The sequence below is a fragment of the Acanthochromis polyacanthus genome, chromosome 10 (assembly GCF_021347895.1).
Source record: "Acanthochromis polyacanthus isolate Apoly-LR-REF ecotype Palm Island chromosome 10, KAUST_Apoly_ChrSc, whole genome shotgun sequence".
In the NCBI taxonomy this organism is placed as follows: Eukaryota; Metazoa; Chordata; class Actinopteri; family Pomacentridae; genus Acanthochromis; species Acanthochromis polyacanthus.
In genome coordinates, this window is record NC_067122.1 from 3,991,913 (window position 1) to 4,015,213 (window position 23,301).

Sequence of the window (23,301 nt, forward strand, 5' to 3'; positions counted from 1 at the left end):
TCACACTGCAGACACTAAACAGTTTGAAGAGGTTCAACATGAGATAAAAAGATTTTCTAAAATAACTTTACAGTTACCGAGAATGAATGTTTATTCTTTCTTTGAATTGGATGTGGAAACTTAAATGCACATTTACTGGCTTTCAGATCTTCCAACCTGTTGCCACAGTCGGTGTCAGCTGACAATTATAGAAACAGAGACAGTCTTCTTCCTGAAGGGGGCGGGGCCAGCAGCAGCTTCATGTAAAGCTTTCTTCATTTTTGAAAGAAAAGCATTTTTTTTCAATGACGATACGGCCTATGAGACGATTTTGTAAGGTGTTAAATTTACAGTGAAGACATAAACTGCAGCTGCTTAAAACTGTAATTTTGAAGTATTTCCTAGATCTTGAGAAGTTGTTCTGATCATAAAGTAAAATACTAGTTTTCAGTTCCAGATGCTGTTGCTAAATGTTTTGTGCCTTTGTTGATCCACTGTGATCTGGAAGTTGTAATGTGTAAATGATAAAACGAGGCATATCGTTGTTGAAAGTGAACTTTTATTTTTTTTTAAAGAACTTTCAGGTTGTTTATGATGTTTTGTAAAAAGATAATTCCTTAAATGTGAACATTTTCAGAAGTTACTTTTTTTTGCACTAATAGAAAGAGAAAAATTAAGTTATTTATGTTCTTATGCAATGATTTTACTGGCCGTTTGAGGTCAAATTGGGCTGCATGTGGCCCCTGAACTAAAACCAGTGTGACGCCCCGACTATCCTGTTAGTTGATAAGTCTCCACTGCAAAACCAGTGGTTCAATCTGTAGAAGTAAAATGAGGTGAAAAACGAACGAGCCTGAACACGGTTAGGCTGGCCTTTATTTCATCCATCTCTGTCTTTACCCATCAGTCCAAGCCTCGTTCCCTCTGGCTCTATCTGCTCTCCATCGCTTTGTCTTTTCTAATTCACCAATCCCATTCGGCCTCCCTCATCTTTCTCAGTCTATCTCTCTGTCCGGTAATCTTTCCTTCGTTCACACTCCTGGTGAAACACCCCTCGACCAAATCAGTTATTCCATCTTTTCTGTTATGTTTTTTGCATGTCCCAAAGAAACTCAAAACTTGTCCGAAATGACTCAAAATTCCTTCTAAATGACAAAATTATGCCAGAAATCACTCAAAACTTGTCCTAAATGATTTAAAATGTGTCTTGAATGACTCAAAACCTGTCCAAAATGACTCAAACTTGGTCTAAATGACAACAAAATGTCCAAAATCTGTCAAAATTTGTGTAAATGACAAAAAAAAAATACTGAAAACAACTCACAAACAACCTACAACAACTCAAATTCATCTGAACGGATACACTGATGTTTGAAATTGCATAAAATGTGTCCAAAATGATTCAAAATGTGTCTGGAATGACTCAAATCTTGTCCGAAATGACAACAAATATGTCCACAAATACTCCAAACTTGTCTAAATGACAAAAAAGACTTAAAACATGACTAAATGTTACATCTAAATGACAAAATAATGCCATAAAACACTCTAAATGTGTCCTAAATTATTCAAAATGTGCCTTTAGTTACTAAAATCCTGTCCAAAATGACTCAAAACTTGTCTAAAATGCCTCAAAATTCCTTCTAAATGACAAAATAATGTCAGAAATCACTCAAAACATGTCTTGAATGAGTTAAAATCTATCCAAAATAACTCAAACTGTGCTTGAATGACAACAAAAATGTCCAAAATGACTCAAAATTTGTCTAAAATGCCTCAAAATTCCTTCTAAATGACGAAATAATGTCAGAAATCACTCAAAATGTGTCCTAAATTATTTAAAATGTGTCTTGAATGACTCAAACTTGGTCTAAATGACAACAAAATGTCCAAAATCAGTCAAAATATTTGTAAAACAGGGGGGAAAAAAATACTGAAAATAACTCACAAACAATCTATAATAACTCAGACTCTTCCGAAAGGACACACTGATGTTTGAAATTACATAAAATATGTCCGAAATGATTCAAAATGTGTCTGGAATGACTCAAATCTTGTCCGAAATGACAACAAATATGTCCACAATTACTCCAAACTTGTCTAAATGACAAAATAATGCCAGCAAACGTGTCCTAAATTATTCAAAATGTGCCTTTAGTTACTAAAATCCTGTCCAAAATGACTCAAAACTTGTCTAAAATGCCTCAAAATTCCTTCTAAATGACAAAATAATGTCAGAAATCACTCAAAACGTGTCTTGAATGTCTCAAAATGTGTCCAAAATTACTCAAAATTTGTCTAAATGATAAAAAAATGACTTAAGACAGCTCAAAATTTGTCCAAAATGACAACAAAAATGTCCAATCACTCAAATCTCCTTCTAAACGACAAGTGAAACATCCCTCTGTCTCATCAGCGGTTCTGCCTTTTCTATTATTTTTTCCCATTCGTGTTTTTCTGTTGTCGTTGCTTCATGCAGCAGAGCACACTTCCACCTCTTTCTGTGCACGTTAGAGGCTACATATAGTATTGTTACCCCCCCCCCTCTACCTCTTCTTCTCTCGAATCCATCCTGAGTTGAAGTCTTGTAATTTACCTCCCGTAGAGGTGCTGTCTAGCGCACTGACCTTTTCTCCTGGAACAGACTGGCATTTATTTCATTGAGACGCAGCTGGCCGTCCATGAATATATACAAGCAGCCACACAAACACAAAAACAACACAGCAATCTATCGCCGCGAAGGGAAAGAAAAGCACACACAGATGAGGTTTCAGTCGTGATTTTAGTCCTGAGGGGGGAAAGAGAGCATTTTGAGATGAAGTGTGCTGCAGCCGATGGGAGTGTTGTTAAGGTGGGCGTGTCAGGACATCCATCTAACAGCGGCCCTGCAGTATTTCTCATGCATAGAAATGACTTTGACGGGGCGACCGAATCCATTTTCCACCACCGTGAAAGATTTCTGCTTTAGTTCTTTTAATTAATGGGAGAATGGGGACTTTGTTGAAGGGGGGAAAATAAAAAATCTTGGTTTAAAAATCTCTTTCCGTGCTTTAGATGCTGTGAATTTAGAGATAAAAATAATTCAGCTCAACACACAGACACTCGGGAAGAGCCTCTCTAATATCATTAGATGTAGGGTGCTTCCTGAACAACAGTATAGATTTGCGCTGCGGGCATCGGTTGGTATTTGCTGCTTGTTGTTGTGTTGGATTAATCAGTGGTCGATCGGACTGCACTCAGCTCATTCTCAGCCAAACTTGCAGCTTTGTGCAGCACTTCAGTGTGTCTTAAATGACTCAAATCCTGCCCAAAATGACAACAAAAATGTACAAAATGACTCAGAATTTGTCTCAATGACAAAAAAAATGTCTCAAAACAACTCAAAGCCTGTCCATGTTGACATATTTATTTTGTTTACTGGTTCTTATTCCATCTCATTTACCTCCCATATCGTATATATCTGGCCTCCTCTTTATTATTGTTTTGTTATATAGGTACATTTGATTTTATTACTCAATGTTGATATTTTATTTCTTATTGCTTGTTGTCGTGCACCGTCCAGTGGAAGCTATTTATATTTTTGTCATGTCATGTATGATGACAATAAAACCATTCTATTCAAATTCCTCCTAAAGGACAAAATAATGTCTGGAATCACACAAAATGTGTCCTAAATGATTCAAAATGTCTTAAGTGACTGAAATCCTGTCCAAAATGACAATGTAAGTGTCTACAATTACTCAAAATTCCTTCTAAATGACAAAATACTGTAAGAAAACACATAAAATGTGACCTAAATGATTTAAAATGTGTCTTAAGTGACTGAAAACCTGTCCAAAATGACATTGAAGTGTCCACAATTATTCAAAATTCCTTCTAAATGACAAAATAATGTCAGAAAACACTCAAAATGTGTCCTGAATTATTCAAAATGTGTCATGAGTGACTCAAAACTCGTCCAAAATGACAACAAAAATGTACAGAATTACTCAAAATTAGTCTGAAGTCTGGATGTTCATGTGTGTGACCTCCATCAGCTGTTGGGGCAGCAGGACAGGGCGTCCTCATGCTGGACGCTCTGATCTCCTGCTGTCCTGCTGAGGAGCCCTCCAGCGCCGTAGCTTCCTGTTATTGCAGCCTGCTCGTCTTCACCGGAAATGAAACGGCGGGCCCGAGGACCGGCTCACACCGATCTGACGCAGATAATCTCGGCAATCTTTTGTTTGGGGGCTCCTTTATGAGAAAAGGTGAGATCTTCACACACCCGATATCCAGGCGAAGGCAGGGAGAAGCAGGAAGCACGTACTGGGAACAGGATCGATGCAGAGACGGCTGTGGAGGGACCTGATGATTGCATCTGATCACGGCACATTTCAAATATCCTCACGGCCGATTTGTTTCCACCTTAAAGCAGGAGAGCGGTGCTTTCACATGTAATAAAAATGTTCATTACACTCAGCTAAACAGGTTCACACAATGCTGATTAAACCTGATGGCACAAGGCAGATTTATCTGTATTTCACACAGAAATGGAGTTTTAAATCTGGCTTTTGCAGTGGTTTACCGGCAGTGGTGCTTTTTTAGGAGGAGACCTCAGTAAATGTGACTACAGAGGAGGTTTATAGTGGTCTGAGTGAAACAGAAACTTCAGAGGAAGCATCAGACTCTAAAATATGAAGCAATCATTGGAGAGAAGCACATTAAATGCACTTTCTTTTTCCAACAACAGTTTTGTCAAACGAAATACAAGCAGATGTGCACAGGTGTATTTAAAATGAAGCGAAGATGTCATTTAAACCGGCACCAAATGGACGAATTAAAGGTAAACTGTTGGCTTGATAGATTTTCAACAATCCTACAGCGCAGTGCAGACGATGTGAATTAGTATTAGAGGAGTCATTTCGGGTATTTATGTGTTATTTATACTAAAAAATAAAAGTAAAATAGTCGCTCTAGATCGATTGTTGTCATTTTGGACAAATTTTGAGTCGATTTTGTAAATATTTCTTCTTATTATGGACAGTATTTGAGTCATTTAGGACAAATTATGAAGACTTTAGGACACATTTTGAGTCATTACTGTCCTTTTTGGAGAATGTGAGTTATTGTAGACACTTTTAGCGTTGTTGTCAGTCATTTTTTTTGGTATTTAGACATATTTTGGACATATTTGTTGTCAGTTTTGAGTCTTTCAAGACACATTTTGCATAATCTAGGTCACATTTTGACTGTTTGCTCCCATTATTTTGTCCTGTAGAAGAAATTTTGAGTTATTTTAGAACATTTTTGAGTTGTTTGGAGTCATTTTTGTTCTTTAGACACATTTTGAGTCATTATGGACATTTTTGTTGTCATTTTGGACAGGCTTTTCGCCACTCATGACACATTTAGAATCATTTAGGACTTCTTTTCTGTCATTTAGAAGGATTTATGAGTAATTGTGGATATTTTTGTTGTCATTCTGGACAGGATTTGAGTCATTTAAGACACATTTTGAGTGATTTCTGACATTATTTTGTACTTTGGTAGGAATTTTGTGTCACTTTAGACAATTTTTTGAGCTGTTTTGAGTTATTTCTTGTCATTTAGACCAAATTTTGAGTACTTACGGACACTATGCCAGTTTTTCACCCAATCTGGACGCTCGTGTGACTTATGAGGGCGTAATTTGGAGACGGAGGTGATCCATTATTTAAATGAGCTCCATATTTCACGCGCCTCCGCCCCTGACAAATGATCCCACGGCCTCGCCATCCATCTGACCAGCTGGAGGAGAAGGAAGCCGGCGGCGCTCGTCTCGTCTCTCTGGTTTTCTCTGTCTTCTGTGTTCTCATTCTTCAGCTCTGACTTCGTCCCTCCTACTCAAATAAAATGATTAAATATACACCAAAGACGATTTCCAACTGGAAGATTTAGACACGAGTGCGTGGTCTGGATTCATTGGAATAATAATGAATAAAAACAGGCGTATATAATCAGATGCATCGTAAATGGTGTCAATTCAGACCCTAAAAGATGAAAATAACCGAAAACCACGGGACAGTTTGTAAATATGCAAGGCTTACATTTTAGTATTAGCGGGTTTTGAATTTTTTAGCTGCTACAAATGTCCTTTTTTGTTGTTTTTTTTAAGCTACTCGGCGTGTAATCATGGCCCTCGGTGCTATTATCTTTCCACACACAGCCAAGACTCTTCATTCCCTAATCAGCTTCAGCCAAATCTACTGAATCAGTCTATTCTTATCCGCGGGGCTCTCTGTTTGGGCATCTGGTAAACCATTTGTAGCCGTCGTATCCTCTTCAGATTGAGAGGTTTTGTGCACTGAAGCACAAAGACGTGGCCCAGGGAAAGACTGAATGAAACAACGAATGCACAACGCAAAGACCGGGGCCGTTAAAGCACTTAGGATTGCTTACCTTTGTCTGCAGAGGAAGCTGGCCTCTAATGGACTGAAGGAAGGGTTGGAGTGTTGAATGAAAAAACAGAAGAGAGGGCAGGAATTGATTGAAGTAATTAAAAGAAGAGGAAAAGCCCCTCATGGCAGAGCCTGCAGATAATCAAATTCTCGCCGAAATATCACTTTAATGGAGGGAAAGGAGAGAAACCGAGGGGGAGGGAAGAGCAGAGGACGAAGAGAAGGACAGAGGAGGGGGATGGATGGATGGAGATGGGTCGGAGCAAAAGACTCAAACTCTCTGGTGAGTTTTAATAACGTTCCCGTTACATTTACATCCACAGCGTATCGTCCTTCACCAGTTTATCAGCATCACTTCATGGTCATGAAGAAATCTTTTTATGGCGCTTTATACACTCTGCTGCTGTTTTTGTTTTTAGGACTTCACTGTAGGCTTTGGCTTGTTGGTGGGTCAGCCACTTTTGGTCTGTGATTTAATGAATTACAAGGATTACCATGAAATTTTGTCCAAATAAGGAAGGTTCCTAATAATCCTCTGACTTCTAGGGTCACTGTCATATTAAAATTATCATATTTGTTTTTACAAAAAGTATCTAAAAGCCATTTTTCATCACTTTTAACGATGTTTTATCACAATCTGCAATCTGTCTTCACTTATTGAAACATATTGCAACTACTAGTTTCTAGCTGTTCACAGACACTCGCTTTGGATGAAACTTTTGTGCGATCTGTTTTTGAATTCAGTAAATCCCAGATGTGTTCAGTAGGATTCCAGTCAGGACTTTGACTTGGACAGTCCATCAGTTCCAGAACTCCAGATTCCTTTTTCTTGGTCCTTTGTCTCTGAACAGCTTTGAGGTCTACTTGGGGATCGTTGTTTTCTTGGTAAATGAACCCATGACCAATCAGGTTCAGTCCAGGAGTGATTCCGAGCCTGTCCTCAAACAAAAAACGACCACATAGGTCGTCTGTACACGCCTGTATTACGACCCAGTGTTACGTTTTGACATTAATTGACCTCTAGCGGTTGAGTAAATATCGACACTCCGGTGTCTCAGCTGAAACGTCACCATGAACGAACTTTTACCTAACCCTAACCCTAACCATAACCATAACCCTAAACCCGTGTTGCGAAAGTGAGGAAAAAGCCGTTTCACGAATTAAATCCCGTAATGTGTTCCTTTTCCCCGTAGGGGCGCTAACGTAAATACGCTCTCATGGGTCGTATTCCGGTGCACGTTACATACGACCTGTGTGATCGTATGAGTTGGAGGACTTGTTGGGGATTCCATGATGCACCAAGATGTTGTGGTAGACCTCCTTGTTCATGATAACATCCATTTGAACTGGTTTGCTCATAAATGGAACCCCAAACCATAATGGACTCTCCACCATGTTTCACTGTGGGTCACTGCATCTAGCATTAAAATGTTCTCTAGCTTTTCTGCAGATGTAAACACGACCATGTTGAGTTCAAGCTTTGACTCGTCCGTCCAGAGTACCTTCTTCAGCTCATCTACAGTCCAGTGTTTGTGCTCCATGGCAAATTTGAGGCATTTTTGGATGTTTGCAGGCCTCAATAATGACTTCTTAGCAGCTCTGCTTCACCGTAAGGCTTCAGTCGTCTGCTTCTGGTCATTCTGGAGACTTTCTAAGATTGTGATCTGGGAGCTTTAATCTCTGCTTGAAGATCAGCAGTGGTCTTCCTGCTGTCTCTAGTACTTCAAATCTTGAGGTGCCTGACATCTGCTTTGGTTAGCTTTCATTGTTGGCCTCTTCCTAGGCACATTTTGTAAATACCAGACTAAGAGTGGATATATATGTACACTACCGTTCAAAAGTTTAGAGTCACCCAGACAATTTCACCTTTTCCATGAAAACTCACACTTTTATTCATGTGCTAACATATCTGCAGAAGGGTTTTCTAATCATCAATGAGCCTTTCAACACCATTAGCTAACACAATGTAGCATTAGCACACAGGAGTGAATAACACAATGCATATTCTGTATTTGTGATTTAGGAGTAAATAGTACATTTTTCTGATGTCTAATGGGAGTGTGTAAATTCAGCAGCTGCACACCCTCCAGCATGCTCAACCTTTTGCCAGATGACATTTATTTAAAGTTGTTTAAATGAATGAATAACTTTACGTTTCTATAAAATCTACAAGCTACTGGAAATGTTTTTATACCAAGCAAAACTCCAAAGACACTTCACTTCTGAGATGTGAATGCACACCTCCTTGCCCTCAGTAGATTCCAGCACATATGGCGCCTATTCCAGTGTTTGAACACAATGAAGGACCCACAGCGGACAGTCTGACCTTAACGCGACTCCCCAGCGAGTCCCAGGCAGCGTTTCCCTTCCTGCCCCTCCCACCAGCTGAGAGCTAATTTGTCATCCCCGGGTCTGCTGCCACCACACAGCGCTGCGGGGCAATTAGGGCCACTGCATGGGTCTGCTGCAGAGGACCGGTCACCTCTGGGTTCACAAACCCAAGAGGGAGCCGCCGACTCTTTAAAGTCACATTCAGCCTCAGTAATTTACTCAGAGTTGTTTTCTTTTGGCTCGTGTGTGCTTAAGGAGGCAGCGATTCAGGTTTTATTGGCGCATGAAAATAAATAACCGACATATGTCTGTGAGAGTTGATGGGGTTGATGAATCAATATTTCATGTCCTACCTAGCTTCCGAGCTCTACTCTCAGTGTTGCACAAAACCTCAGTGGTGATGTTGTTGAGGAGCGAGCATTTTACACCTTAAAAATCTGCTGTCTTTGTTTTATTATGTCACAGTTACACTTAGACTACCACTGACACACACAAGACTCAGGTTAAGTCAGAAAAATTTACTTATTTCACAGACAAACTGCTTCACAAAGACAGTGTAAAACTACAGGAAAACACAAAGCGATAAAGTGGAGATAACCTGGTCCTGATTCTGCTCAGAGTTTCATATTTAAATCAGCTGTAAGAAGCATCTCCCTTCAACCAAATCCTTTCCTGACGATTTTTTATGAGCGATGCAGATTCTCAGCTGAAAGAAAATATTTTATCTTAAACATGTTGAGCTGCACGCTGCTAAAAATACTGAATAAAACCGCGTAGTTACAGTATCACACACTGTATGCATCGTGTTGCCATGGAAACTCAGTTGGTGATGCAGAAGTGGCATAAATATGTTTTTATGTTTGGTCCGTTTACATTCTGGTGCTGCTGCTGATAGAACACAGATAAGAAAACTGATTAATTACTGGTATTTATTACAGAGCATGTTCAGTCAGTAACGTTGATTTCACTTTGATTTGGTCACAAATGAAAGTGATTTCCTGCATTATGTGTCAGTGTCAGACCTAAATACATTACAAAACAACATCGTGTTTAAATATATGAAGTTCAAAGTTTAACGCCCCTTATGTGCTCTAATGTTTGATCTAGTTAGTGGTCTTGCAGCAGCATTCTGGGTTGCTTGCAGATGATTAAAAGCAGAAAGTGAGGAGAAACGTGCATTAGAGTAGTCAATGTGCGATGCATGTACGATCATCTCCAGCTCGACAGTTTCAGTTTAATAATCCAAAGTAGTTTAAATCAATCCACTGGACTTTAGGAAAGTTCCTTGAAGATGTGAGGTGTGTCCAGGGCTATTATTCCAACGACCGATACCAAAACTCAACGATGGTCGTTGTGAGTATCGGTGGGGGTCGTTGAAATGCACAGATGTCACTGAGCCCTCGTGTGCTATTGGTGGTCATTAGCATGAGTAGACTCAGACTCACAACGACCATCGTTGAGTAGTCAGATGAGTTTTGGTCGTTGGAATAATAGCGCTGGACACACCTCACAGAGGTTTAAAAGCTGAGGCAACGCCAACCACCACCAGAACTGAAGAAGCCTCTTGGATGAGAGGTGAAACGTCTTCAAGGAACTTTCTTAAAGTCCAGTGGATTGATTTAAACTACTTTGGATAACCATGACCTGGATGAATGAGAACCTACACAGACAGTTAAATAATATTTCTCAAATGGAACAAAACAGATTTGATCAGGTGCTTCACAAGGATTTTTTAAAAAAAAAAAAAAGGATGTTGAGTGATGCATGGACGTCATGAAGTCTGATCACAGCTTAATGCATTCTCGAATGTTGTGTTAAAACAGTACAGACGCATGTATTTGCTTTTTTTCACAACGATATTAGAATTAACATTCCCTGGTTTGAAAGAGATGGTCTGCTCGGATCATTCTTTGACGTGGAATCAAATATCTGCCTCAGAGTCCAGCTGGTCTGCATCGTCTCTGTCACTGTTGGTGAAATATATTCACCCTGCGCTTTGGCTCCGGCTGAAGAAAGGAACTGGCTCTGCAAAGGAGGTCACCAGCCAAGCCTGAGAGGCACGTCAATACTCAGATGAAGTTTTCTCTCCGCCGGAAAATCCATAATTCATACGCTCTCAGGTGGTCCTGTATTTACTATCGATCAGCCTGAGGTAACAACAGCAGCATCGATGTGCCGGAGGGAGTTTCTTTCACGTCTGGAGAGCAGCTCCTGCCTCGGATGAAGAAGTGAGCCTGTTTTAGGAGCAGGAGGAGGAGGACGAGTTGTGGAGGTTTTCTAACTTACAGCCCTCGTGAGAGACGTTGGAAACATCATGTAGAAGACGGAACTGAAGCTTTTTATTTTCTGCTGAAACAGAACATGAGGTTGTAGTTCTGGCAACAGCTTTACTTTTATCTTCCCATGATTTATAACAGGAGAGTAGATGTAGATTTGTGTGGCACCTCGACTATTTTCATCATCCTAAGCTTGGAGTTATTTTTTGCTAACATAACGTTCTTGATTCTGATTGGCTGCTACGTTGGTTCAGTAACACTGTCTCTAAATCAACCAGTGAAGCTAAACAGGGTGACCACATCAACAGGAGTATCTAGTGCATTTGTTTGTGAAAATTTCTATATTGATTCAGGGGTGAAGGCTGGATATCTAATTTCTTCTATTTACTTTTTGTCAAATGCACACATTGTGCTTGGCTTTGATTCTTGCTACTATCATGGTAGTTTTGTGGTGCAAAACTGAGTTAAAGGGTTCTGTCTCCCATCGCCAAGTAATATCCAGGGTTCATTCTTCTTAGTGGAGAACGTTTCCAGTACATAAAACTTATATAAAAACTAATATGGACTTTTTAGTCTTAGTTATGGCTTCAGATTTGATGACAAAACTCATTACGATATAAATTATTGCCAGTCTTTCTTTTTATTTTATTTTTTTTTAATCAAGTCAACCATGGTATAAATGGGCTAAAGGAATTATACATTATTAGCGATTAACTTATGTTAATAGTCACCATATCTGTTAGAGTATTTAATATTGTTGTTGTTGTTATTATTATTATGCAATTATTGTGCAGTTTGCTTTTTTTGTATTGTTTATTTTTTACTTTCTGCATATTTTTGCTGATTTCTCTGTATTTACAATGGTGGGAACTGTTTTCTTTCTGCTGTAGCAACCGAATGTCCCCTCGGAAATTAATTAAGTATTTCTATTCTCTTCTGATAAAGCAAAAAAAATGTACACATATTCTAATTCCCACTTTGCATATTTGGAAAAAAAATCTCGCTTTTTTCCTCGTCTGTGACTGAATATCTTTGGTTGTGGGCAAAATATGACATTTGTGAGCGTCATCTTGGAGCATTTTGGAACATTTTTTTTCCATTATTTTCAATTTCAAATGACTAATCGAATAATTCAGTAAATAAACGACACATTAGTCTAAATCTAATCATGAAATATCAGAAAAAATGGACATCCTCCGCTTGCTTGTTTTGTCCAAACCCCCCAAAGTTTTCAGTTTATAGAGAGAATTGTCATGTTTCTAAGCTACAGTCAGAGATTAGTTGCTTGACAAATTACTTTAATTGATTGAGGTTCTGTCATTCAGCTTGCTCATTAAAGGTCTTAATTATTTTAATGTTAGTCTGCATAAGCTCACATGCTGAAAACTTTGAAAACTTCTGAGCGACTTCAAAGCACCACCTGAACGTGGAGGCGCAGGTAGGGCCGACAGATGGCCGACACCGGATGGAAGAACGTGTCTTCCTCCGTCTCCGTGGTTCTTTGAAGCTTTTCCAGCTGGCTGTTCTTCTTCCTGCTGCTTTCCAAACACCTTGAGGACCTTCCGTGAACTCGGCGGCCACGTAATCCTCAGAACTGCAAACGCTCCGGCAGACGTGGGAGTCGGGGAGCGTGACATCTCTCCAACCAGCGTCTGTGATACAACAGCAACAAATGAGCTGCAAAACTTTACTGTATTCACTTAGAACTGGAGCGTCAAACATGTGGTCCGTGGGCTGGGTTGGACCCTCTGGAGGGCCAGTTGTGCCCCGCAGACAACTTAGTAAAGTTTGAAAATTACAGAGAAGACATTTACTGCAAACTCTTAATTACAAAAAACTACAAATTTAAGATAATTTCTGGATCTTGACAAGTTGACTTGATAAAATACTAGATTGCTCATTGTTCTTTTGTGTCTCATTTTTGTAATATTTTGTTATATTATTATTTTTGTTGTTTGTCTCATGCTTTTGTCATTTTGTGTTTCCGTTTTGTCTCTTTTGTGTTTTTTGTCTTATTTTTGTCATTTTGTATGTTGCTTTTTTGTTGTTTTATGTTGTTTTTGTCGTTTTGTGGATTTTTTGCTTTGCTTGTGTTGTTTGTCTACTTTTTTGTCATTTTTTCTCGCTTTTGTAATTTTTTATGTCATTTTTTGTCTGATGTTTGTCATTTGTCCATTTTTTTTGTCACTTTGTAACTTTTTGTCAGATTTTTTGTCTCTTTTTGTTCTGTTTTGTCTTGTCGCTTTTTTGTCATTTTTTTCTCGCTTCTGTCATTTTGTATCTCATTTTTGTAATATTTTGTTATATTGTTTTTTTGTTGTTTGTCTCATGCTTTTGTCATTTTGTTTCTCGTTTTTGTCATTTTGTGTTTCTGTTTTGTCTCTCGTTTTTTTGTCTTATTTTTGTCATTTTGTATTTTGCTTTATTTGTTGTTTTTGTGTTATTTTTGTCATTTTGTTTCTCGCTTCTGTCATTTTTTATTTCATTTATGTCATTTTATGTTTATTTTTGTTATTTGTCCATTTTTTTGTCACTTTGTAACTTTTTGTCGAATTTTTTTGTCTCTTTTTGTTGTTTTTGTTATGTTTTAGGCATCTTTTGTCATTTTTTTCTCACTTCTGTCATTTTGTGTTTTGCTTCATTTGTTGTTTTGTGCATTGTTTTTGTCATTTTGTGTTTTTTTTTTGTCTCGCTTGTGTTTTTTGTCCATTTTTTGTCACTTTGTAACTTTGTTGTCTAATTTTTGTCTCTTTTTAATTTTCTTTGGTGCCGTTTGTCTCATATTTTCTAATTTTTTCTTATTTTTTTTTCATTTTGTATCTTGTTTTTGTAACATTTTGTCTTGCTTTTGGTGGTTTTTTTTTTTTTGTCTGACTGTCGTTTTGATCATAAAGTAAAATACGGTATTGTTCAGTTCTAGATACCTGCTAGATATACAACTTGGAGTGAAATATTTTTCTGCAGCTTAAATTCTAGGTAGGAAGGCGTAGTCAAGCCATTATGGTCAGAATTTAAAAAAAGTGTCTGTGTGTTTTCTGTCCAGGGGCCACCAAAGACATGGGGAAGATGCTGGGTGGGGAGGAGGAGAAGGACCCGGATGCAGCCAAGAAGGAGGAGGAGCGGCAGGAGGCGCTGAGGCAGCAGGAGGAGGAGAGGAAGGCCAAGCATGCCCGCATGGAGGCCGAGAGGGAAAAAGTACGGCAGACCATCAGGGACAAGGTGAGGAAACGCCACAGATTTACTGCCCTGAGCCACCAGTCCTTCAAATCTGTTGATTTGTCGCTGAGCATGATGGATTTATACGGATGAAAAAGACAAGGATGTTGAAGTCTCTTTATTCAGGAGGGGCACAGGACCTCACACAGCACCAGGTTATGGGAGAGGAGCTCCTCAAAAAAGACAAATGACTTCACCTTGTATCACGTTGTTTAGCTATGTATAAGTTCTCTCGGTTCTGACATGGAAAGATAGCTCTAAAGTCTATCTTTTGTGGCATAGGGATGTAACTTTCTCATACCTTTTCTGCACTTTCACACAGATCTTCAACCTCTTATAGAACAAGTAATATAGAATCCTTAATATTCTTCTAGCAATTTGTTTACCCTCTGATGTTACATAAAAGGACAAACGGGTTAAATTATTAGTCTTTAGACATTTAAAGTCAGAAAAAGATTGGAGATTTAGTTCTTTTTCTGAGCATTTGGACACTAAAGAACTCATAAATCTTCACCAGGTAGTTCTTAGTTTTGCTGGTGTGCACAGATCAGTGAGCAAAAAGCAACCAAAAACCTTGTTCAGGCATTTCTATCTAGAGTTATCCTCTGGTCGCTCCACTTTCTCTGCCCTTCAAAAGCATGCTAAATTAAACTCTCCAAATTGTCCTTGACCACAGCGCCGTCTTGGAGCTGGAGCTGGTCCTTGGAATGTGCATGGGGGCCACCCACTGCTCCTAACGCTAAGGATGGTTGAAATGCAGAGATCGAGTTTAACTTGCTCTGTCGTGGTGCAGGGTAAAACAACTTTGTAGGTGATGATGCTTTGTATTAGGGCGGTAAGTGTGCATAGCAGCAGCTGAGCAAAGACAAGCAAAGAGTCCCGTACGTCTACCTTGTTGCCACTCTCCTGCATAGACGATTTTTTTTGCACACTCCCAAACATTGTTTTTGCTAGCGCTAAAGATAAATTACCAGCACCAAAATTATAAAAGAAATTCAGAGAAATGGGATTTTGCTTAGTCAAGGAGAAATGATGTTTATTGTTGTGCGTTGTCGCCATCCAAAAGCTCATTTTCAGCCAGGAAAATCCTTGGTAAGGGGATTCTCCGACTGCAGTTTGCTGCCATCTTTCCTGTTGGTGAACTTGCTGCAATGCCACAGTAACCTGTCCACAATGACGACCGTAGTTTTACAAAAAATCTTCAGCTGGTACGATATGCTGAGATATCTAGGGTTCTACAGGACTGCATTTCAATTTGAGTGTGCTTCTGTTCTGTCAAATCATCCAAAACAATAAAGCAGTCTGTTGGTATTATGCAGATGACACACAGACATACATAACTGTCTTTGGGCTGTAGATATGACAGCTAGATAGATCTGGTAACTAAGAGTTGAGCGAAGAATCTTGGTGTTATCATGGACTTGGATCTAAATTTTCAGAGCCACATCAAACCAGTGACTTCATCATCTTTCTGTCCTGTAAGTAACATTGCTAGAGCCATGGATAGACCATAAAAGTCTCACTCGTGGCTTTATCTGGTGTCGATTTGAATCCCTCTGTAGAGTTTTTCAAACGGTCCATTCAGTAACCTCAGCATGTTCAGAAAACTTGGGATTAGGTAACATGGCCGTGTTACTTCAGTTCTAAAATCCTCATGCTGGCTGCCTGTTTTCAAAATATGTCTACTGCTGTATAAATCCCTCTGTGGCTGAATATGTCTCTGACATGCTTGTGACATGTGAAGCTAATGGGACCCTGAGGACATGTGGGGCAGGACTACTGGAGTCCCAGGAGTCAGAACAGAACATGGTGAAGCAGCGTTTGGTTAGCCTAGCCGCGCAAGACAACCCACGGCAACAAATTTAATTCTCTGCCAGAGTGGGTCTAGTTACCCTCAATAAGGCTCGAGGCTGGATGCTCCTAAAACTGGCCGGACCAATCACCATGAAGTGTAGAGTCAGAAGGTGGGCGTAACTAAGTGATGTCAGAGGCATGACGATTCTGACAGAAACAACCGGCGCACAATGAACAGTTATCTTTCCACTCGGCTTTGGCCACAGCCCTTAAAGATTTGAAGCTAAAATTCAATTTGAAAGATAAACAAAGGACGGCACTGAAGTGTTTCATTGAGAAGAAAGACGTATTTGGACTTATGCTGACAGGATATGGCAAATCCTTAATATACCAGTTGGCTCCGCTGGTTGGGAAGCTAATGGGACTTAGCCACAATCCGCCGGCGCTCTGGGAACTACGTCAGCCTATTCGTTGCACTGATTGGTTGTATACCTACCCAATTGCTGCAGAGTGATTTGAAAGACAACCTTTTAGCCCGCCTCCCTCCCTGTCGAGCGGTCCTAGACCCTTGTGCCTTCAGAACATGGGTCTAGCGCGGCTAGGCTAGCGTTTGGTTGTTGTGCAGCACAGACCTGATATAACCTTCTGGTTGATGTTAAATGAGACCTAAACCTGACCGCTCTGACACTCAAACATGTAATTAAGACAAAATGATTGGGTGAATGTGAATTTAGCTCATTTAAAATGTTAATTCTGTGTCCTTGTTTTATTTGATTTTGTTGTAAAGCTTAAAATTGCCTCAGTGTAAGAGAGATTTGCGGTACAAATAAAGCTGTCTTGTCTTGTTTTGTTTTGGGAATAAATACCTCAATATCCTGCAAAGTCAACCCTTGTTCATCACCTCTTGTCCTGTCTTCATCCAGTATGGGCTGAAGAAGAAGGAGGAGAAGGAGGCGGAGGAGAAGGCAGCCATGGAGCAGGCCTGCGAGGGCTCTCTGACGCGCCCCAAGAAGGCCATCCCTCGGGGCTGCGGAGACGACGACGAAGAGGACGAGGAGAGCATCCTCGACACCGTCCTCAAGTTTCTGCCCGGACCTCTACAGGACATGTTCAAGAAGTAAAGCAAAAACGACAAAACACGTTAAAGGAACCCTACATTCGGGGTCCGGTCTGGCCTGGGCCAGGCCGCGGGGCAAAGGGAAGCGGGGATGTTGGGTTGAGTGAAGGATTCTGGGTGTTTTGTGAGCAGGAAGGGTTTCAGCGTAGGGTTGTAGAAGTTGTCGGGAGCAACACGGATCTGGGAGGGGGGTTCTTGTCAAACTGTTAGAGGCTACACACTGCCTTTCTAGAGGTCTTTTACTTTGTTCTTTTCTACACCTCGACGACTGTCATTCTCTCCCCTTTTTATTTGCCTCAATGGTTGTACAACCTTTCAACTGCCAGTTAGCACATTTCTTACAATTCGTATGTTTTTTTTCTTGTTATTTTTACACCCGTTAAGAACAGACACTTTAGTTGTCCATCATGGAGAACAGTATTCCTTGAAGGACCTCGGACTCTTGTCCTCTGACTTCTGGCACTGCCACCATGTTTTCCAGTAGATGGAGCATGTCGTGTTCATTCCAATGGGTGTTTTCTACTTTTATGAACCTTGTGTAGTTATTTATATTGAAAAAAAACTGTTAAAAAAAAAACAAATCAGCAATTGAGTTTTTAGGACATGTGCCTTCATATCATCTCCTCTCACGGAGGAATTGTAAATGAGGGTTTCATTTTGAGTCAAACAGGCGTACAGTCGGTGGTAGCATGTAGGCAAGCGTTCAAAGATACAAGATTGGACTCTTTTGAGATAATGTGTTAGACGTTGGGTCGGTCAGTGGGCATGTTTTGGGGTTTCCAGTGGCCACTGTTTGAACTGGAAACCCCAGAAGAAGCCCCAACAGTCCACAAAATGATTTAATAGCATAATTCATTGCTACCTACAAGAACTTCTGAAGAACTGTTTGCTGAAGAAAAAAAAAAGCATCTCCTTCCTGTTGCCACTTCATGTTTCACTAAAACTTGACTCTTAAGCCTGTCAGCTAGTTAGACTGCCACCGCGATACAAAAACGTATCAAGAACTAATGCCAATATATGAACTTTAGGTCAAAAGGATTGGAAAAGACTTTACTCAACCTGAGGTATTGTTCATCTTCAGGACACAACACTCTTTTTTCTTCGTTTGATATTCATTTACAGGCTGAAATCGCCACTCTAGTCCCACCAAGTCGTTCTGATTTAAGTAGTGTGATCCCCATAGACAATCAAAGCATTGACCACTGGGGACCTGGGGTAGCTGGTACTGTACACGTTGTCGTATTCTGTCACATTTGTTCCACATTAAGCGCTCGATTCCTACCGAGTGTCTCTTTTCTTTTTCTTTTTCACTCATGAATGCAAATACCAGGTGATGTCTGGCTGTTTACCTTCTTCAAAGCGCTGCCAGTTTATGTTAGAGACAGTTCACACCCCTGCCGAGCTAACCGTTATCCATCAGCTTGTGATGTTTACCTTGAGTGAAGCTCATCCACATCAAGACCAAAGAAATACTGGTTTACTATTTCTTTTGTCACCACGGAAACAAAGACACGCATGCTGTTCTGGTTTTTTTTGTAACCATGGCAGCCTGTTCAGCGGGTGCATGCATCCCAAAGACCGCCGCTAAACTAAAACTGGCACTCCTCAGAAGTATTCCTCGTAAATAGAAACCGTAGACCGAGCCTGAGAAAGCCCGGTCGGTGAGCCGTTGCATCTCACTGCCTGAAGAGCTCGCTATATTCTGCATCCTGCATCTAGTAATCCAACAAACTATCATGGTGATTTGTCACATAGCATTTAAATAGATGTACTGTAAGTGAAAACAATCTCTATTTAGTCAAAGTACCTCAATATATATCTCTAAAAACAAAGCATGTTGGTTATTCCTAAATGATCCGGTGGCTTTTCAGTGGTTAGTAGTTCAGCAATGTATCGATGAATGCATTGTTCCATGAGTTTGTAATCTAGAATACTTTTAGGGATTAATAGGACTAATGATGAAGTTGTCATAGGCACTATAAAACACATTTTCCTCTTTTTTTTTTTTCCGTTTTCTAGCTCAGATAGGACTTTTCACTAGACAAAGCCATATTGTTTAGATTGCAATAATTGCTTAAAACGATAAAAAAGAGAACATTTCAACATTGAAAGTTACCTGTCTCACATTTGTTTTCTGTAAAAAATAGAGAGAGAAAAAAGATATTTGGATATCTGTTTGTAAATCCTCACTTTTCATTCTTGTATCTTAACAAGTATACTAACGTATACGCAAAGAAAATGTCTGTAGAAAAAAGAAGCCATTGTTGTAAGTGTTTCAGTGTACTACATGTGTACTGTAAGTGTGTGTGTGTTTATATGTGTGCGTCTTTCTACGTGTCTGTGATGTGGGACCATGTCGTTGTAACCGTGTCTTTGAACTACTTTGTGCACAGGCGGAAGCTGGGCAGCCTCCGAGCTGTGCCAGATCTGAAAAAAACAAACAAACAAAAAAAAAACAACTTAACACATTCCTTACAAATGTTGAGCATGCAGATGTTTGGTAGAGATGAGAATACACCACATGACAAAAGACAAACACGTAGAAAACCCTCTGTTTCCGTAGGGGTCTCCGGGCAACAGAAGGAGTGCTTTGGATCCAGAAAGATTAAACCTGTGGAGTGTTTGATGCTCTTTGCTGTCTGATGAAGCACGAGGCCGCGATCGCATGCCGTAGTTTCTTCTGCTGAGGCACAAAGCTCATCTGTGAGCGTCAGTAGCAAAACAAACCAAAAAAACTGCTATACGTTATGCCATTTAGACAACAGCGTTTAGTGCATTCACAAAAAACACCCAAAGATCAGTCAGTTTGCAGATGATATTTGCTTGTGTCGTGTTCGGTTGAAGGATCAATCCTCTGCACAAAATAGCTGGAATAAGACAAAAATCATGTCACGTTCTTGTCAAATCTTCAAATTTAGAAAGTAGAAAGAAAATTGAAAAGAAAAACCCACAGGAATGGTTTAAAAGTGGAGAAAAAAACAACATCAGGTGCCAAAGATAGATTCCCACTTCGTAATAATAAAATACTGGTCAGCAGTCCAAAGAGTATCCAAGACACTTTGATTTTGAATGTAAAAGTTTTCTAATGCTAATCTTGTTGAAAGGCTCATTGATGATTAGAAAACCCTTGTGCAGTTATGCTAGCACATGGATAAAAGTGGGAGTTTTCATGAAAACGTGAAATCGTCTGGATGACTTCAAACTTTTGAACAGTAGTATATATCCAGAGTTTACTGCAGGTATTGACTGATGTGGGGTAATTCTGACCAGTCAGGGTGGTTAAACGCTGCACTTAGTATAAATGCTTTTTGCTAGAAAAGAATGCATTTGAAACATGTCTGTTAGTGGTAATTTTCCAGATAAAAATGATATAAATCCTCCAACCTATTGAGTGCCAGCAGAAGTAAAAACTCTCCTCTGTGATCTCGGCCTGAAGTCAAGATTAGAACGAAGTGGACTGACGAGAAACTTGAAGGCGATTAGAAAAGAAAACGGGGGACGTGCAATTTAAAAAACAACAACAAAAAAAAACAACAAAAAAACACAAAGTAGGCGTAGCGCTAGCATTTCTCCATTTTATTCCAGTGTAAAACATTCCATGTAAAATTTCACATCTCTACTTTGACGCATTCTTCACCACCATTAACGAGGCGCCCGTGTTGGAATATATGTGCAGAAATCGCTGCATGCTTAGTCTAATAAGAATCATCTTAATTTACCAGAGATTACCACAACTCTTCACGCACCCAAGGACAGGCCACTTTCACCTTCCAGGGCATGGAATAAGCTTCTTCGTTTCCCGTTGGTGGGCAGCAGGACTAGGCTTATATCATGGGCCCTTCATGGAAACTACAGCCATACATCCTCTGTATGTACAACGGTCTCCCCGTGGGACTCGTCTCGAGGCGTCACAGCACGTGAACTGCCTTTGAAAAGGGCTATTACCATACGTGTCATCTTTATGTCAGTGGGGTTAGTGGGAACTCATCTGTGCTTGTCCTGGCGTGATGTGTTGTCGTCGTCCTTCTTCTTCTTCTTCACTCTGGTTGCATGACGTACTTCAGTGTTTGTGGACAGACATGTTGAGTTGAGAAGTCCTCAGCTTCGTAGACAATAGGAGTAGGGGGTTGTAAACGTGGAGGATTGCTTTAAATGTTTGTTTTCCTAACAGACAGGCAGATGTGAGCGAGGAAGAGATGAAAACCACAAGTGTAGTTTTTGAAATGAAAGGCCTCAAAGACGTCAAATCCTGGCTGGTGTTCCTCTGAAACACTCACTGAAACTGAGCGCTGCCAGTTGCTGGGTTTCCATTACAGTTTTTCACAAAATAAAAGCGATATTTCTAAAATTTCAACAAAGTATATTTGCTCTTTGAACGTGTTTCCATTGAAGGTTGTTCTGGGCAGAAGCATCGTAACTCTCGTAAAATATCATCCCGCGAGATTTCACTGCAGGAAGATGGACGCCCAAAACCAAAACCCTCATTTCCATTTCCATCTCCTTATAACACTCTACATTCCTCTGCTGTTTGCTGTCTAGTATGGCAGTGATGTTTTTGTCAAGAATAATGGCAAGAAAAGTCTCGGTCTCCTCTTCTGTCCACACGTACCGCGCCATGTTTACTCCTGGTCATGTGACCAGGTATAATTGCGGAAAAAGTGTTTCCATTGCGCTTTTGCGATATTTTTCAATATTAAACGTCTAAAAAAACCACCTCATGAGAGTGTAAAAACTTTTTTGATATTTTAGTCCTTTTTCGAAATTCAGGTGTTGCCATTACCAGTTTTTTGTTGCGCTGTTTACATTTTGCGCATATCTAAGGGTAATGGAAACCCAGCTACTGATGGGATGTTTTATTGTGGAGACTAGAACTGGATTGTCAAAGCATCTTCTGTTGTCAGGAGCCCAGAAACACTCAGATCTGAGAAACAGGAAGAGCCAATTCAAAACCACAGCTCATCCGCCCTCCCGATAGCAAAGATTCTCCATTAGGTTTGGTGGTATTTCTCATGACTATTATAAGAAAATAATCAACACAAAAAGAATCTATACCGGCAGCGTGGAGAGGACCTGCCGTAGATGTTTACTTCTTAAATATATTCAAAGGTGATGAGTGATTGAGACGGAGAGCCTATCTTAGAATTTCCTTTTAAACTGCGAACGATGCTGACTTTCTACGAGCGATGTAACATTTGTCTCGTTGGTCGCATTTTTCTTTCACACATTGCCCTGCTGAATCCTGCCAGATGTGAAAGTTAGACTTCACCGTGTTTACTTTCTCTCCAGCGGAAGATAAAACTCTGGTTACTGTGAAGAGACACTTTAAATACATTCCAGTCTTTTTGGCATTCGCACAAGAATGTCACGCTGACAACTGTTATGGCATCTACTATCCACTACCTTTTCTTTTTCTAGTTTTCCAGCCTTCTGAATGCTGAAGTTGGAGGGTTTGAGAGGTGAAAAAATGAGCGTACAATAGCTGGCAGCAGTCCCTTTAGTCTGGCCGTACGTGCCGACCAACACAATTGGAGACGTTCACAGGTTTGCTGATTCTGTGACCTCGCCGCTCTTTACTTTCCGACGTAAAGACGTGAACTGATGAAAACAATATGTGGAAGGAAATCGGGGAGACAAAAGATATAATTTAGAAAAAAAAAAACTAAAGCACGGAATGGACTTTTATGGAAGTTCCTATAACTGAATCAGGAGGGTCTTTCTTTTTCATTCAGGGTGAAAATAATTTCAGGGTGCAGGTTAAGAATGTAAAATATGAGTTCTTATGCTGTTTTTTTTTCCCCTTACTTGCATGTCATATACTCTATGTGGAGCCCAGTCACTGTAAAACTGTCTCATCAATGGAACTGAATCATTCTTTTTGGAAATTAAATGCATTACACTAATAAAAGAAAAAACGGTTTATAAAAAGCTACTTGTGTTTTCTTCTGTTTTGCCCGTATTTGGTGCTTCCTTTCCTCGCTATCTGTGGGGTATTTCGTTATTCAAAAGTTAATTAGAGGGCAAAAAGAGCGAGGATTGCATGCTAATGTTATGTCCATGAGACGCGTTACACCTGTCTCGATTTCGTCCTTTTGGCGAGACATTTTAAGACTTTGAAGATGTGAAATTAACTGGGACATGATGTGTAGTCTGTTTAGCACAGAGCCGGGACGCT

The 23,301-nt window shown here is 39.9% G+C and overlaps 1 protein-coding gene across 2 annotated transcripts in view; it reads left to right on the forward strand.

Moving 5' to 3' along the window:
- LOC110966297 (complexin-2) overlaps positions 1-23,058 on the forward strand; it is a 61,948-nt gene extending 38,890 nt beyond the window's left edge. For both annotated transcript variants that reach the window (XM_051954491.1, XM_051954492.1), the window contains exons 3-4: positions 14,046-14,221; positions 16,936-23,058. In XM_051954491.1, coding sequence (XP_051810451.1) covers positions 14,046-14,221; positions 16,936-17,133 — 374 coding nt within the window. In that variant the 3' untranslated portion in view covers positions 17,134-23,058. The remainder of the gene's footprint in view (positions 1-14,045; positions 14,222-16,935) is intronic.
- Positions 23,059-23,301: the final 243 nt, after the last annotated feature.